Here is a 17851-nt window from a genome sequence, read left to right on the forward strand (position 1 = left end):
CGCAGAACGACGGAGCAAGTGTGTTAAATGGGGACCAGCGGGAACGATATTTATGAGACACGTGAATCTGATTGAGTTCAGATAGAAAACGTTCGACAAGCTTCTTCGCGTGACCAACTCTCTAAATATTTGTATAAGATAATTTTGATGATTGATTTTCAGCCATATGTTAACGAGTTGTATTCCTGACCAAAAGTTGAAGCCGGACTTATTTATGATGGGGCGACAGAAAAATGTCAACCGATCCTTCGGGTAACAAATTTTCAATTTATTTGTATAAAATAAATAGTTACTTGAAGCAATGACATGAAACAACAAAAATCTCGAAGAATTAATGTCATTCCATGATGCATTATAAATCACTTTGAATGTCACATCAAATAACAATTCCCTCATAATGAGCCACACATTTTTATTAACTTATTTTTCCTATTGATTTCCTATATAATTGAAAACTGAACGTTGCGCCGTCCTTGTCAATCAGCTTTGACAGCGTGAAATTTATTATTGTTGCTATGGCGCTATCTAATAGAGATGAAGTACCCAAAGTCAAAGTGAGAGCCCCGGTATGCTAATGTCTGGGCAATAATGTTACATGTGCTGCGAGAATCGGGGTAATCTGAAATTTCTTATATATATACTCATACTTATTGTCTGTTTATCAGTTGTTTTGTGCTATTAATCTGTATTTTGCAGCCAAAACTAACCAACTCTTCGCACCTCTGTTAATGGTCCGGTTAATTAATCAGTGTCGTCGCACAATTAATATAAAGTTGTCGTCCTCGGGATGATAAGTTTTGGCGCCTCGTCGGCGAAGCAATTAAAAATAAATTAATTTACATCCAGTAAATTCTTATAATATGTACAGCTAGTTAAAAATCAAGTGCTTGAAAATGAAAAAAGTGAATATTTTTTTTATTTTTGCTACACATATATCTGATCAATTGAATTTTTACTTACATGTTTTGGCAATAAAGCATATGCTAGAAAACAACAAAATAAACATCTTTGAACAGTTTTTTCGTCAGTAAGTGTCACGTGCACTAGCTGTCATTGACCGTGATTAAAAATACTTGACAAGATCTCGAGCTACCAATGCGAGTAGATTATATTTATTAATTTGCTTGGAACTGCGTTACTCTGGACTTTCCGAAGTTGTCGTTTGGCGAAACTATATGAATTCTCCTCAAATATATATATATATATGGGCTATTCCAAGTGACACTACAGGACAATTCCAGAAATTTTGCATGTTGTTAAATTCAATATATTTTCACATTTTCAGCTACATGTTTGGTTTCATTGTCCAATCAGTTGCTTCATTGAATATGTAAAAAATTGCACAAAAGTTACACCCAACCTTACTTAGTAGATAAAAAAAATATAGTAAAATATAGCGTGACACTACAGGACGGCAAATCCACCATGCACTAACAGTACGTTGTGTTGTGCTGTAAATTTTTGTGATGGTACAGTAGGAGCCCATAATATTTTTTGGTGCAGTAGCTGAACTACCCCTCTATGTGTTGCTCAAGTTACTTAATGTAACACTGTAAATCCATGCCAATAATGTGCATATTGTATGTGACACTACTGGCCGTGACATTACAGGACATTTTTCCACTTCGGAATAGCGGCATCTATCATCTCTTAAAATTCTGGTAATAAATCGTTAAATGGGTGAAGAAATGTTCTGGAGCACTGCAAACATTCAATTCAAACATTCACATTGGTAGCAAGGTCTTGTTGGGCTTATGTGTTGCTGTCGGTTAAATTTAAATACGTTAGAAAATGATTTTATAATTTGATCCTATATTTGGTTAGAATTTTAAATATATATATATGGTAAATGTTGTGTAATAATTTCCATAAATATATATGTAGAATTTTCATCAAGAAAATATATATTTTAGCTGCACAATGAAAAATGTTATTTTCGCCAAAGATTTCGTTCTTCTGAGAATTATCAGCAACAACAACTAACGAATTACGCCCGGACCTAGTCTTTACCCGATCACGCAAATTACAAGCTGTGAGTGTATCCCGCGCAAAATTGCCATGCTCACGAGATAATAATTGTATGCATTTATATTATAAGTTTTCAGTGGTTAGAAAATATTGTAACGTCCATCCACGTATAAACGACGTACACATTTCATATATATATATACAGAGTATATATTTATTATAAAATTTAAAAAAAAGAAAAACCGTCGGACCTACCGGAGGTGTTAAAATGAATGTAATGGGCCTATATAGCGTTTGTTTTTCTCGCATTAGCACGGAGTGGTTGTATTGAAATTAACCTCTGTTTGATTTATTAGTTTAGGCAGCCCTGGCATTTGAGCATACCCTTGCGAGTAAATTTATTTAATCATTAGTTTGTATAAGTAACCAAGTATGCGTTCTTGATTGAATATAAATAAATGAATTTGAGTTGAATTTGACAAGGCTGACTGGTAGAAGAAACATACGGTTTATGAAGTTGAATTAGATGTAAGTTTTAAAATGAATTTTTGTGATAAAGTTAGAAATAATAGACCACTTTAACTTCTTTCAACCCTGGAAATCCACATTTGCAGAAACAGTGGGCTACTTTATATACAGGAACAGAAAATTTGAAGCAAACTATTTGTAGATAAATTTGATTTCGGAAATGTGACTTGGGTTGAAATATTTTTAACACTTTATGCAAATAATTTAAGTGAGCATTGGAATTCAGATTTCAGCTCAATTGCTTTTCTCGCAGAAGAAACAAAACCCATTTGACACTTCCCTAGCTCAATACCATTTGTTCAAATTTTGTTATAATAATAGAACAAGATTATTCAATCTAACGCAATGTTGTACGGGCAGTATTATTGAGCGCGATGGCAGTTGGATCCCCGGGAAAATATTTGCACTCTCCTTTAATCGCCTGATATTGGAGACACCAAGCTCAAATTGTAATAGCGTAGTTAAAAAAGTATATATATTTTTTGATAATATATTTGTTCATTTTCAGACTAACAGTCTGTCTTTTAACCACCAACATTCAAGTGTGTGTAGATTGTAGAAGATAATCAGAATTCGTTTGGCTGCGGAACAGATTGCTCAGAATGCCATGCACGTGAGTTTATCTTGTTTTAGAATAAAGTTGACCAGAGTGTTCCTCTCGCAAAACGGACGTAACCTTAATCTAAAAAGTTTATTTAAACTATTTACCAATATATTGTGTATGCTGCACAACTGGTAACTATGGTTTCAAAACATACAAATACAAGATATCACCTAATTATTGTATGTTTTGTAAGGCCCCGCCCGCCACGTCTACCTATGAAATCGTTTCCATTGAATTTAGTCACGGAGTTCCTAAACAAAAGAAAACTTCTACTTCAGAAATTTATTTCAAGGTGAAATTTTCATTCTCCAATTTGATTTGTTTGTTAACAGTACTAGTTTTTTGGATCTCCTGAAGTATGCGCACCAAGATGGCGCACAACCTGAACATAGTATTGTGTACCGGTTAGGATTCTGGTTGTGCGACATCGTGGTGCGCATACTTCTGGAGCACCAGTTTTTTTTTAAATAAATTTTGATTATTCAATAACACAAACTCATTTACGAAAACTTTCAATATATCGACCCAAAACTTTATAATAAAACTAGATCTAGTACTGATGGATAATATTGTTGTTCTAACATGTATTTATATATGTATATCTATTTAGTGTCTTGAGGGAAACATTGTTCTTATCATGCAGCGCGTTGCACCTGTTCCTTCAAACAAATCTGAAGCCTAAAATGGTGGATTTATGTAGGCTACTGAAAACGGAAAAATAAATCAAACGATCATAAAGTCGAATTGCTGCGTCAAACCGAACACATTGGAAAGCAAATATATGAAAATATTCCTGAATTTCAATCTGGGTGCCCATTTTTTACTTCGGTTACTTTGCCGAAAATACTCGAGGGAATATATGCAACATCACTCCAGCTGTAACCAAAAAATTGGACAAGGCGACTCAGTGTAGGGAACATATGGCCTTATGTCTGAAAAGCTCAGATATGCAGAAGATTATGCAAATTTTTAAAACGAATTTTTCGCGAGAATGATTGTTGAATTTTTTTAAAAATTCTACAGGAAGTTATAATACCATAATATATACCATCATTTATTTGGAAAGTTTTTCGACATTCATTTTGTGGCATTACAATCGCCAAATCGTTTACCTTCACTTTATAGCTATAAAATAGCATTGCTTCTGTTTTTCGAATTTTCAAGCTCCTACAACAATTGTGACGTTAATGTTGACGTTTTTTTATATTTTTGTATGACAACTTTGAGACTTTTGTTCAATTCTGTGTCACAAATAATTAGTGTTTTCCGAAAATGAAGTATATACATTCATTTTCTAATATTGCTTGACGCGGAAAATGTTTTTTTTCAAGAGATTATTCAATTTCGCAACAGATCAGGAAATTTGGTAGTCTTCACTCTTCAGCATCACGCCACACCGAAGCGTAAGGTAAGTCGATAGAATATTATAGCCTAGAAAAATTTCTCGCCAGATTTCCAGTGATGTTGATAATAAAATGTTCACATGTTTTGACGCGGTTGATGGATAAACTGTTTCCAATAATTAGGCTAATATTTTGAGAGCGAGTTAGCAGTCGCCTGGATTTTCTCCTGCTTAGGAATTAATGTTACGGCTAGCGAGCGATCTGTGTTATGAAAAGATGTGTGTCCCAATATGTAACCGAATACTAAATACCTGATCCTTTGTCACATAATCTACTCCGCCTAGTTGAAGGTGAAGCTTTAAATGTATATACGTATTCCGATTCGATCATGAATATTATCAACAATTGAAACACTACGTTTAATTCTATTTGACTTCATTCAACGAAAATGGTCTGTAGATAACTGATGAAGAACAGAAATTTTTTGCCCGTTTATGTAACTCCTTATGCCATTCCCGTTCTATGAATTTCGGCCACATAGCCATATTTGTACGGACCCTGAATTAAAATGTCAATTGAAACCAACCATGTAATAGATGTAAAAAGTGTGCAGGTGGATTGGCTTTCGCGGTTTTTATATATTTTGTGGATTAAGTTGTTTGGTGTGACGCAGCAATTCGATTCCATAACCGCTTGATTTATTTTTCCTTTTTCAGTGCATAAATCCATCCTTTTAGGCTTCAAATTCGTTTGAAGGAGCAAGTGTAATGCGCTGCATGATATGAACAATGTTTCCTCCAAGACTCTGAATAGAAAACAAATCAAATATACATTTGAACAAAAATATTTTAACTAATAATCTTACGAGTTGATCTATTAAACAAGTTTTTTAAATACGTCCCTTTGATAAGTAAAACTTTATACAGGAAATATGAATTGAATCAATATTTGTAAATTTCACCTCGAAATGAACTGCTAGAGCTGAAGTTTTCTTTTGTTCAAAAATTTCGTGTCAAAATTCCACGAAAACGATTTCATATTTTTTTTTTAAAAGCTCATACAACTTACAATCACATAAGGTTTAAGGTTTATATAGCTCCCAGGACGTCACTTCCAGTTGAGGAGTTCATAGCAGTACCCGTTTATGTAACTCCTAATGTCATTCCCGTTCTATAAATTTCAGCCACATAGCCATTTGTACGAACCATGAATTGAAATATATATCAATTGAAACCCAATCCTGAAAAGACGTAACTCTTATAGAACTTAATCGAAAATACACAAAAAAAACAACTGTAATGAGGCAAATATTCATCCTAATCATTGTTTCATTCATAATGATTAAAATGATGCCGACAGAAAATTTTCTTGGTGAACAAATATGGTCGTAAGCAACAAATTACAAATATAATTTAATAGGACGTTATTGAAAAAAATTCATCTGCTAAATCTGAACTTAACGTATTGCTGGTAACTCGTGGTACGTTTAAAGCTTGGTGCTGTAGGAATAATTTAGCAGCAATATCTGATAACGGGTATGCTACCCGGTACTTGGATACACTCTCAGCACCCTATTGCCTATTGAATTAGCCTGAGGGCGTGTATTGGCAAAAACGGCGCACCAGATAACTCCAGGTAACTCATTTTGTTCGCCTACTTTACATCAAGTTGTGCAAAGGGACTGAAACCTATGGACAGATAATGTACACAAGGCTAACATAGACAGTCCCCGGCTCGTAATAGAACTAAAATGGGGAAAATCGGAATGAAATTATGGCCTAACCCTAACCTGGTACACATACTACGGGACTACTCAAAAACTGTCTTATCCAAAACGGTTCTCGTAGCGTATAAATTTTCATACCCGGCTGAGACTGAGAATTGGATCAAGAATTGTGTGTTTTTGTTCAATCAGACTCCTACACGAGAAGCTGAATATATTTCAAACGATAGGTAGAAGATATCTAAAATATGTTAAAAGAACAATGTTTCGCATCATAAAATTCAATACAAGAAAATACGATTATTTTATTTCATAAAAACAAAAAACAATTGTATGATAAGAAAAAAAAAATTCAACAAAGGCCTCTGAAGTAAAAATACAAAATAAAATGGGTCACGAGCTGAACATTCTACCATGATTATATAATATATATATATATAACAAATATTTATCTGATTAATGAATTCTTATTTCGGGGACGTAATTATTGTTTAAATCAATTCATCCAATTACTAGATATTGAAAGGAAAGGCCGTCTACTGGTTGGGCCAATAAAAAGCTTCTGTGGCTCTTGCTCTATCTTAGAAGTGTTCAAGAATCCGGTGCAACAGAAGTGCAAAATCAAAAAACCATATTATGTTCAAAGCCTTCTCTTTTTTCTATAACTTTCCATAAAATTTCAAAAAAAATTCAAGACTCATTTTTGAGTAAAATTCTCTTCGCAGTACACAGATAATTTTTTGCAAATTGTCATAATCTTCGGTGCATATTCCCGTATCTTCCGTGCACTGGGTTGCTTTATCAATTTTTTCGACTACAGGCGTCGTTACAGTGTTTACATTCACTTTGGTGTTGTTATCAACTTTCCATGTAATAGATGTAAACAGTGTGCAGGTGTATTGACTTTCACAGTTTTTATTTATTTTGTGGATTAAGTTGTTAGGTGTGACGCAATCCGATGCCATGATCGCTTGATTTATTTTCCCATTTTCAATGCATAAATCCATTTTTTTTGGCTTCAAATTTGTTTGAAGGAACAAGTGTAATGCGCTGCATGATATAAACAAAGTTTCCTCCAAGACTCTGAATGGAAAACAAATAAAATAAACATTTTAACAAAAATATTTTAACTAATAATTGTACGAGTTGTCCTACTAAACAAGTTTTTTAAACACGTTCCATTTTATACAGAAAATATGATTTGAATAAAGAATTGTAAATTTCACCTTGAAATGAACTGCTGGAGCTGAAGTTTTCTTTTATTCAAAAACTTCGCGTCAAAATTCCACGGAAACGATTTCATAGGTAGACGTGGTGGGCGGGGTCTGCAATAAAGAAAAAGAGAAATATGCTATCGATTGAGTTTCTACGGGACTACTTTTTCTAATTCTCCTATGCTTTAGTGCTGATGGATCCGTAAGCTTATAATGCAAGCAAGCTGTACCAAGAGTGAAGATAAATATCCTAAGTAATTCAAGAGTCTTGCTGCACTCCAACACAAATATATTTCAGTAATGTTTCATCTGACCATGATCAGACTTCCTCAGACAAACATTTATTAAACTACCAATGGTAGTTAAGTCATGCACATTATGCAACGCGATGTTATAATAAATTCATATCTATTTCTTCTCGTATTTTGAATCCGCTATGGTCACGACGAAAATTCAGTTTTAAAACAAACTAAACTCACGTGCATGGCATTCTGAGCAATCTGTTCCGCAGCCAAACGAACTCTGAATATCTTCTACACACACTTGAATGTTGATGGGTGAAAGAAAGACTGTTAGTCTAAAAATAAAAGGATATATATTTTTTAAATGTGTCTACTAATACATATAAAACTGCCTTCGGATCTTTTCAACCACGATAACGCTTAGCAGTAAGTTGATACGTCTTTTTAATATTGTTAATAATTCTTACGTCTAGTTCCACTTCATAAACTGTGTGCTTATTCGACGAATCGGCATTTTCAATAATTCTGGGATCCCCAACGTTTACACGAATGTATTCCTATAAATAAAAACATGTTAATTTCGTTCAGTTGAAAAGCTTACAATATTTAAAAATTAAAAGCAGCAGAATGACATTTGATCTCTTTATAGTTTATCGCGGCAGCATACTATGTTAAATATAAAAGCAAAAGGTTAGATGATGTCGTCAGTAGTCCAACAATTTTATAATAGAATTTTCGTCAATCGTATGGTTGAATAAACTTCTTTTTCGCAACAAATAGCAAGTTACAACCGGCATGATAAACTGCACAAGTGTCCAGCTGGCACATTGGCTTTAAATGCAGAAAGTTTAAACATAAAGGCGATGGATCGAAATAAAATCTATCTATCATAAAAAAAGGTTTTTACTTTGAATTCTTTTTGTTGTATTCCCATATTGAAGATTTTCCGACGACAAATAATATATTCCAGTCAGTGTCTTTGCAACCTTGCCGTTACGTTGATTTTATTACAGTGATGAAGGTCACTATGATAAACTATTAACAAAGAAACACAATTTTATTACTAAATTAAAGTCTATATTTGTGTTTGGATTATTGAGCAGACTATTTAAACTAATAGATCAAACATAGGTCAATTACAATAAAACATCTTCGTGATTATGCGGAAAGAACAAACACTGGATAAATCCATTACGCTCATTTCGGAACCTTTGACAGCTTCGTTTACAGAACCATGTGTAAAATTTACCAAACTTTTCATAAATCAACCATAAACATTACACTTCTATCAAGTATATATACGTACAAGTTCATTTCAACTTCATAATCAGCATAATAGAGTAATAGACGATAAAATAATTGATAAAAATAAAATAAATAGAACAAATTATAGAATCGAGAGATCAGACTTAACTTAAATTTTTGTCCAATCAACGATGATATACAGCTACTTTTGTTTCTGGCCCCTAACTAACGCTTGCGCATGGGAAAGAATTATCAGGCCAGTCATATATGCGGTATATTATGTATTTTTAAATAGCGACTGAGAACTCCAAGTGCATTTATCCCTCCCTGCCACCGCCATGTTGTCGGCAAAAGTGAGATATACGAAAAGACAACACAGTCTTATACACTCAGGCAGAGTGACTAAGTCGTCATTAATTTATGTTATCGGTTATGCTTTATCTAGCACGAAAATTAAGGTTGTTCGTTACCCCTTTTTTACACGCATATCGTTTTGTTTTGATAGTTTAGAATGATTTCTGTAACGGTATACAGGTAACACTGATAGTTTGATTACATCGACTTTGATAAACAGCAATGGACTCAGGGTCTAATATAACATTGCCCCAAGCAAGTTCATGTATATAATTTAACAAGTTAAATTAGGTTTAATCTGTCAAACGCTTCCTTGCGAATGTTACTTTATCAAAACGCCTAGCATATTTCAACTTTCCCAATAATTATATTCCAACAGTGTACCTGCGGCCGTCTGGCACTTTAGGCTAAGGTAATCACCATGGCTGTCTTGTAGTTGTATTACCCAGCGTGATAGCTAAAGACTCGCCAAAACAGTTAGCGTAACTGATGGCATCGGTCTTTTTTCACCCACTACACCAAAATTTATTAATTTTCATATTCTGCCAGAACTCGAAACCGGACTAAATATTCTGCTTTTTTATTTGATTGTCTTCTTTATTGATGTTCCAATAACGTACGAAACTGTGAGGCGCTAAATTATGATTACACTAAAAGTCTTATTCTGACTGATGGATTCAAAGTCACATGAAATTACTCTGATCTTTCTCAAATAAACGTTGTATGTTCTACGAGCACGTTGAAATACAAATAGCGCATCTTGCACCCAATTTTCTTTACACCTATATATTGTCAATCCGCTACCGAAATCAATCAATTTCTAGTTGCTCAAGTGACATTTAGTGTATGTGACACACTTTGGCAAAGGAGTTGCAGCTGAAGTGTTTAAACGTGTTTATTTTTATTTTGTCAATTTCCAAGATTGATTGGATGGCTAAACAATCATTTCGCCAATGCAAGCTATTAGCACATCTATATATTTTTCAATTGTCGTAATATATATTAGAATATTTTACTTGGCGCCATCTTGGGGGTTTTAGTTTCTAACTGGGGACATACTTTAGAAAAACTCGATAATCTTGTGCCATAGACCAGACTCGCTATCAAGTTAACGTTTAAACAATTCCCCGAACTTATCACTATCAAGGCGCCAAAACTTATCTTTAAGACGACAACGCCGTATTAATTGTTCGGCGATACTCATCCCCCGATTTATAGAGGTGCGAAGATTCGGTTTATTAAGGCTCTCAAAATCAAAATTAATGGCACACAACAACTGATCAGTTCAGACCAAACAATAGAAAAAAAGCTTTGTGTCCAGGTGTAAGTCAAGTCGGCTATTCAGCGGACGCAATACCATTCTAAGGTCGTTACGATTTCGAAGTGCATACTGCACTTGAGCTGACCTTCGGTACTGAAGGGAACGACAGAAATGGCGTCTGTTTCAAAATAATGAATAAGAAATGGAGGTCGTCGCCACTTGCGCATGTAGTTGTGCATGAAATTCGTGTGTAAACGGTCGTGCTCAAGTAGCTGATATATCAAGTAGAGTTACAGCTGAATTACATTTCACAGAAGGTCGACGGTGTACATTATTTTTCAAATTGTGCCAATTTGAGATACTTGATGATAACGCCTATATGAACTCCTCACTCAATTGTTTTTGTTTTAATGTTAACTATATAGATGACTGATCTATGTATGTTTTCGTTGGCTTTACTTAATAAACTAAAGCAGCGTCGTCTGGAATTTTTTGTATATGTTGGTACTCATATAAGGTATCTAATAGCGCCAGCGTAGTTCTGTACTCCGGAACAGAGCGAAAGAGGCCAATTATATATAGTGAACTATACTCTGCGCCCATTGGCGAGCGCTGAAAAACATACCCACAAGTAAACAAGTAATCTGCGAATCAGGCCCGCGAGTCGGCCATGACGACATTGCGGAGTCTTGCTAAAAGCTTATCCAAAAAGTTTCGACTTTCACGAAGGTTATGGACGAAAGCTGCAGAGATTTAATATTGACGAGTCGTTGAAAATACACCTGGGAAAGGGACATGTTTTTAAATAATAGTTTGCATTGTTTGAGATGAATATTGCCCGGTTTGATTACGTTATGCATAGGAATATAATTTCCATGCTGTAATCTTGATCCTGAAAAAAATAATGATGTCTATCATTTTATGAATTAGTTCAGATAAATTGCATATTATAATAATCAGTAGTTGAGTGATAACGCCACCACCCGATTTTTGTTAAATGTTGTGTTCTTGCCATCCAATCCAATTTGTTTTTACATCTGATAATGGCAACAAGTTATCATTATTTAAACGCCATTGACTTTTGTTATTGTTATCTGACTCTGATACTTGTTATGTTGTAGCCGTGAATAGCTTACGGCTACGGTACGCTTACGTCGAGCTTTGAAAATAGAAAGTAGTTATTGACTAATCTGCCATCTCTGATTGTTAATAGTCTTTTAAAGTTTACGAGGGAAGAGCGAATAAACAACGACTACGTAGTTGATCAAGATAGAATGAAGCCTCGCAATATAACGATACGATGCCAAACAACCAGCCGGATTCTTTATTTGCTAAATACTTGTTGATGCAATTGGTATATTATATGAGAATTAAATGACTAATATCAAAATGAAATTGATTTCATAATTATGTTTTTTATACTATAAATTTATTCGTTTTATCCGGATGCCAGAATGGATGAAGTGTTATTTGATAATAGCTGGAAAGGCTAAGCTTTGCTCAAAACAGGCGCTAACTAGGATGCCACACTGTGAGTTGACCGCATATCGTTTTTCCAGCATTTCAAAACATGGTGAAATGGTAGGAGGAGAGATGTGGGATTGCTGCGCTCCAAGGAAATATTACATGTTGAATCAAGAATTCTCGTTGGAATCAAGATTCTTGTCCGACTGACAGTCCGAATCGGATGGGTGTAACTAATTAATTCGATACAGTGAGAGAAATCGATTTTACGGGCGAAGTGTATATTAAAATATTCAGGCACATAGGTACGGAGACCAATAACGTTGATGAACGCACATTAATTTTATTATATAGGCCTACTACGTATTAATTAACTACATAGAAAATATGAAAGTTGTATTTACATAATTTATAAGGATGTCGCTACTCGCTACTTTGGTTTTTCGTGTCTCCCACCCTGGAATGTCATTTTTATGGTCGCATTTCATCTGTAGAAGCCGACACAGCAACATTTTAACTCCGTCATGCCGCCAACAACACGAGTCGAAAAAAAATCTATAATGTCGGCGTTTTCCAAATTAGCCAATGTAGTGTGATATGTAAAATACTGCAGTTCGGACCAAATTCTTCGCGATGGCCAAGTCAATACTGCGCGAATGGTTTATAAATCCAAAGGTCAATACAAATATTTGTTTACTTATTTACAACGAGAAATGACGTATGCGACCTGTAGAATGACCATCCCGGGAAATAACTTCCGACGAATCTTTCCGACGTAAACATATAACGAGTCGAGAAATCTGGTAATATAGAATAGATTTATATGTAGACAAACCGCACACCTTTCTAGTCTGCTCATTGATGGTTGGTTTTTATAGAAAGACGTGTCCAGTGACAGGGCAGGATCACGTCTTTTGGAGGCCCTAAGCACTTAAGACTTTTGGTACCCTATATGTGTCTTCAAAAAAATGAATACAATAAGCTACACGAGATATTATCCATCAAAACGAACAGTAAGAACAGAAACAGCATAATAATAACGAGTAAATTCCAGTCAAGTTATGATTAATTTACATGATTTTTCGGAAATAGTTCTCATATCTACAATTATATATAGAGTTGTTTGAAATTATACTCGAGAAAGAAAAATAAGCAAAAGTTTATTTTAACTGAACGAATATCGAGCTCTGAGTCGTCTGACCAACTCGAGCTTATTTTGCTTAATGGTTAATCCAGCCCTGGCCAGTGGTTACACCAAACTCGCTACGACAAAGGAGCCCAGTAATCGGTACAGATATCTGCTTAATATATATATTCTATATAACTACAAATATATATATATTGATCAATTTGAAGTAAATTAGACCAGTTCTTTCATAGGGAAAAGAATCGTCAGTAAAATGATCCCCAACATACATCCTGCGAACTTATTTTCATATTTGACCATTGTTCATGGGCCAAGGGATTTTTGGATGTTGTAATTTGTCAAATTTTCAAATTATTAAAAACTAAAATCTCCACCCAGAGTTATTTAGTGTTAGTGTTTCCACAGGGTCACATGTGTACAAATGCCAGACGTTAAAATTGATTTTTTTTTGTATAGTTATTATTTATAATAGAAATTCGTTTGTGAAGAAATTATACTGTCATTTATGAAAAACCTCGAAGGGATTTTTTCGTTTTCGGTATTCTTATATTTCATATTTGCAATGTATGTTTGACTCGCAATTGTTATTGGTTTAACATGTACAACGACTAGGGCTGGGCATTTTCGAATACCTCGTGATTTCAGAATCGAATCGAATAATTTTTTCGAATCGAATCTCGAATACTTGGAAATATATAATTGTAAGCGACTTTTTTTTATAGTAATTGGTCCTCTTAACAAACGAATTACCGAAGACATAGAATACATCACTCAGATAGATTACTGAGCGTTCACACACAATAACAAACACGTTTTATCAATAACTCACTACAGAAAATAGTCATATGTTAGAATTGCGTTGAAAAAATATGACTTCAATGAAAAAAAAAATTGGGGAATTCACCTCGACCATTGGCGAAAAGAAGAAAACAAGGTGGCGGCGATTCGAAATTTAGCTCTGAACCGATTCGAATAATTCACTATTCGATTCGATTTGAATATTCGATTCGAAATGCCCAGCCCTAACAACGACCAGTAATGCCCGTTTTATCATACACAGTACTCGATGATCATCAATTTCACCGTTAAATTCTCTATCAATTGTTTGGAAGCACAACTTATTTTTCGTTTCATGAGTATTATATGGCTGGAAGCCTTCTATTAAATCCAATATAGCAGTTCATGAAACTTTCCATAATATCCGTACATATATGACATATATATGCTGTGTATATCAATGACTACGTGTATAAAACAAGTAGATTGAAATCTGAAAAACAAGTATGACTAAAACACTTCATGTATATGCAACCGTAAATCACGTTTTACCTCGATCGTGTCAGAGATTAATTAATATCCCAGACTTGAGCAATTCAAACTTTCTTTCCGGGTTTAAATCATCTGCCGGAAATCAGACTGTCGCCTGCGTTGTGCGTGGACATCGATTTAATTCGCACGTTCTTTGAAGTCATACATTCTCGTGAAATTGTTGCGACTGGGGAGAAAAGGTATGCGGCAGACATTAAGGTGTAAGTTAAGCCGGGGTAAAGCTGCCACGAGATCGACAGTTTCGTCTACTGCTGTTTAAATTTGCAAATGATGCTACAATAATATCCAGGCACGGGCTTAGTAAATACTTTGAGATTCGATTATGAGATGTAAAATATCAGGTATCAATAAAGGTAAATTATGTTAGTTTTTCATACTAATACAACGGCTTTCCCGCTTCACAGTGAGAGATTCGGCACGTTTAAAATTTAGGAAATTGCTAGAATATCCGATTTATACATTCAGTGTTCATGGTACGTAACACAATGCTAACGACTTTTATGATATTGTCAAACGAAACAATAGGCTGAGTAACGTTGCGTTTTTCAATATCATTTACATTATGTATTTTCATTTACAACGATTGGTGTCTGAAGATTTGCTTGTTAGACTTGGCAAGGCACAATTAGATATCAGACTTTCATTTCAGATAGTCATATAACATAAAATCAGTTGTGTTTCAATAAGCCTGTGTAGCCAGACGTGAATATATGTTATCGAGCACATCCGGTTTCTAGTCATATATATGGCTCACCACCAATGCTCTGTGTCTCATGCAGGGACCACAGAATACACTTTTAAGGAAGTGGTTTTAAGGATACTGAACGTACTAACGTAACCCCAAAATAAACATCAGCCTTGTTTCAACCTCTCGAACAGCTTCTATAAACAAGGTCGGTATATTTGAAGGTTAGATTCAATTAAACACAGGTCGAGTGTACACCTGCACACAAGATTCATACAGTGTAGCAATATTGCAATAGGTAGATCATAGATTTTGGTATAGGTTTATTTTAGGTTGGGAGATTTAGAATGCCAAGTTCAGATTTTGATACTTTTAGGGTTTATAGAAAGATATTTAGGTAAAAGCGCATATCCACCTGGGTATGGATATAATGACCAAAATTTAAATTTATAAGTTTCTATTTATGAATTTTAGTTTCAAAATTATTTGAATTCTGGATTTTCTAAGATATTGCATCTCTCACATATTCTCTTGTCAAGGAATATGGGGACTGTAATCTTAATATATACTAAGGATCTGCAAACAAATGTTATCAATAAAGTTTGCCCACGAGGAATATTTGTTTAAACGGACGTAATAAATAAAGGGTTTATTTGTATTATAAGTTTATACTCGTCCTTAACCAAAGACAGATATGATTTAAATTCAGCAGGTTTATTAGGTCAATTCCATACGGTCGTGTAGATCGGATTAAGTATGTCGGAATCCGAGAATGATTGGCTGAATAATCTTATTCGGAAATCTGCTGAAGTACGAGAAAACGCTCACTGTCCATACAGTAAGTTTCGAGTGGGTGCCGCTCTGTTGAGTGACGATGGCACTGTATATACAGGATGCAACGTAGAAAACGCTTGCTACCCAGTTGGAGTATGTGCAGAACGAACAGCCATATGTAAGGCTGTTTCCGAAGGACATAAAAAATTTAAAGCCATAGCTGTAATAACGTGAGTAATCTTATTAGATTAAAATACTTCTGCCTGTATTCGAAAACTGTTTTCTGTCCTGTGAATTCTTTGCTCGTGTCAGTCCGCCACTTCTCGCATTCCATCTTGTATGGTGCGTCTGGCCCTAACTACTCACAAATATTGATTAATCTATTCACTAATCTAGCAAATACAATGACCAACAACAATGATATATACATGTCCATAAAATATAAGCTCCGTTTTCAGAGATCGCGAAGAAACAGTGACACCCTGCGGCTTATGTAGACAATCGTTGAGGGAGGTGAGTAGTATTAGAATAAAATGGTTTTGTTTAATGAAATAAGAACGAATGCAACGGAGAAAGTTAGCACATGCAAGCTTTTCATTAAAAAACTGAGATGTGTTTGCCGCGGAGCTATGATTTTTTTAAATCTCGTATACCAATCAAGTCTCTGCATAAGAATTTTGAGTTATTAAAACGAGACCATGATTCTTCACATGATTAAAGGGGTCTTGTGGGTTTATTTCAATACGAGATAAATAATTAATATAATTCAGGAGGCGAGCGGATTTGGTTGTGTAATAATCCACTGTGTGATCATCCGAATGTGTGATTTGTGCCAGTTTTATTTCACCCTTATGATTACATACTTTCTTTTCAGTTTCAAATAAAAAGCATATATTGCGCAAAGGCAACACCGGTGAATGGAAAATACGAATATCGCCTATTTACATTGGAAGAATTATTACCACATTCTTTTGGCCCAGAGTATTTATTGTAGATTTATTTGTCGTTGTAGCATTTTGTGGGGTAGGATGGCGAACTATTGAGAGTGTTTTATATATATTTTAACGACACCGAATTCCCAGTCACCTGGTACGAGGTGTTGAAATACTGTGACATCACACACGATGTTCAATTTTACAACATGGTTTAAAATACACAATTGTATCCGATATTTTATTTTTGAAAAATTGATGAGAAGGTCTTGAAAGGTATGATGAATACCCCGTTTTAAGACTTCCCGACCTTTCACATAACTTTATTATTTCCTTTCTGAGCTTAAGTATATTCTACTATTAGAGTTTAAATATATTGTGCAAGATGATCATTCAACGTCTCTTAGCTGCTATTGAGGGTATTAGTTTAAGTACTGGACCCATAAAGCTATAGCTTAATGTGGTAAACTAAAGCGTATGACGTTCAGGCAAAACAATGACATTTTGATACATATTCTCGGCGGTTGGCGCACCGTGTAATGTGTTGGGGATACGCCCGTCATCGAACTTTTGATTAGCCGAAGTGGGAGCAGGTAGGTCCCAATCCCGTGGGGATAATTATGTGCAAACGGACTGCTGGACTCGTCGCCGCCGTAGGGTGGTACACGATACCGCTGGCCGGCTACGGCTTCCTCCACCATCAAGTCCACGCCTCCGAAACAAATAACTGACTATCTGATCCCATACCAGACACGTAAACGGACGAGAGACCGTGGTGCGCCATATTGCCAAGCCGTCGTCCTTCCCCACCCCTGGGTATAAATATGAAAATCGTCTACCCTATGTATTCTCTACATATCACAGCTGGATTGAACTATAGATCGATTGAGGCTTATAGTGTCATCCACCTCCATTCCTCTCGAGCAACTTACTCAAGGCTGTGGAGTCTGAGCTTAGCCTGTTTTTATTGATATTGTCGGATATCGGGTAGAAATTTCAAATATTTCAAAGTTGGCATTTTAGTCTTTTAATGGTGAT

The 17851-nt window shown here is 35.0% G+C and overlaps 2 protein-coding genes and 1 long non-coding RNA gene across 3 annotated transcripts; 2 read left to right on the top strand and 1 right to left on the bottom strand.

The window, feature by feature from the left end:
- Nucleotides 1-2346: 2346 nt before the first annotated feature.
- LOC120328487 (uncharacterized) lies at nucleotides 2347-4243 on the top strand. Its single transcript, XR_005567658.2, has 3 exons — nucleotides 2347-2496; nucleotides 3005-3109; nucleotides 3711-4243. It is a non-coding gene; the product is annotated as an uncharacterized LOC120328487 (long non-coding RNA).
- A 2203-nt stretch (nucleotides 4244-6446) lies between these two features.
- LOC120331955 (sorting nexin-10B-like) lies at nucleotides 6447-10024 on the bottom strand. Its single transcript, XM_039399142.2, has 5 exons — nucleotides 8530-10024; nucleotides 8090-8179; nucleotides 7860-7957; nucleotides 7393-7491; nucleotides 6447-7249 (listed from the first exon to the last, which is right to left on the bottom strand). The coding sequence occupies exons 1-5, from the start codon at nucleotides 8554-8556 to the stop codon at nucleotides 6826-6828; spliced, it is 738 nt and encodes a 245-aa protein (XP_039255076.2). The 5' UTR covers nucleotides 8557-10024; the 3' UTR covers nucleotides 6447-6825.
- A 4478-nt stretch (nucleotides 10025-14502) lies between these two features.
- On the top strand, nucleotides 14503-17210 carry LOC120331939 (cytidine deaminase-like). The gene is made up of 3 exons (XM_039399127.2): nucleotides 14503-16111; nucleotides 16340-16394; nucleotides 16756-17210. Exons 1-3 carry the CDS (start codon nucleotides 15864-15866, stop codon nucleotides 16873-16875), a joined length of 423 nt encoding a protein of 140 aa, XP_039255061.1. The 5' UTR covers nucleotides 14503-15863; the 3' UTR covers nucleotides 16876-17210.
- Nucleotides 17211-17851: the final 641 nt, after the last annotated feature.

The sequence above is a fragment of the Styela clava genome, chromosome 7 (assembly GCF_964204865.1).
Source record: "Styela clava chromosome 7, kaStyClav1.hap1.2, whole genome shotgun sequence".
NCBI lineage: Eukaryota > Metazoa > Chordata > Ascidiacea > Stolidobranchia > Styelidae > Styela > Styela clava.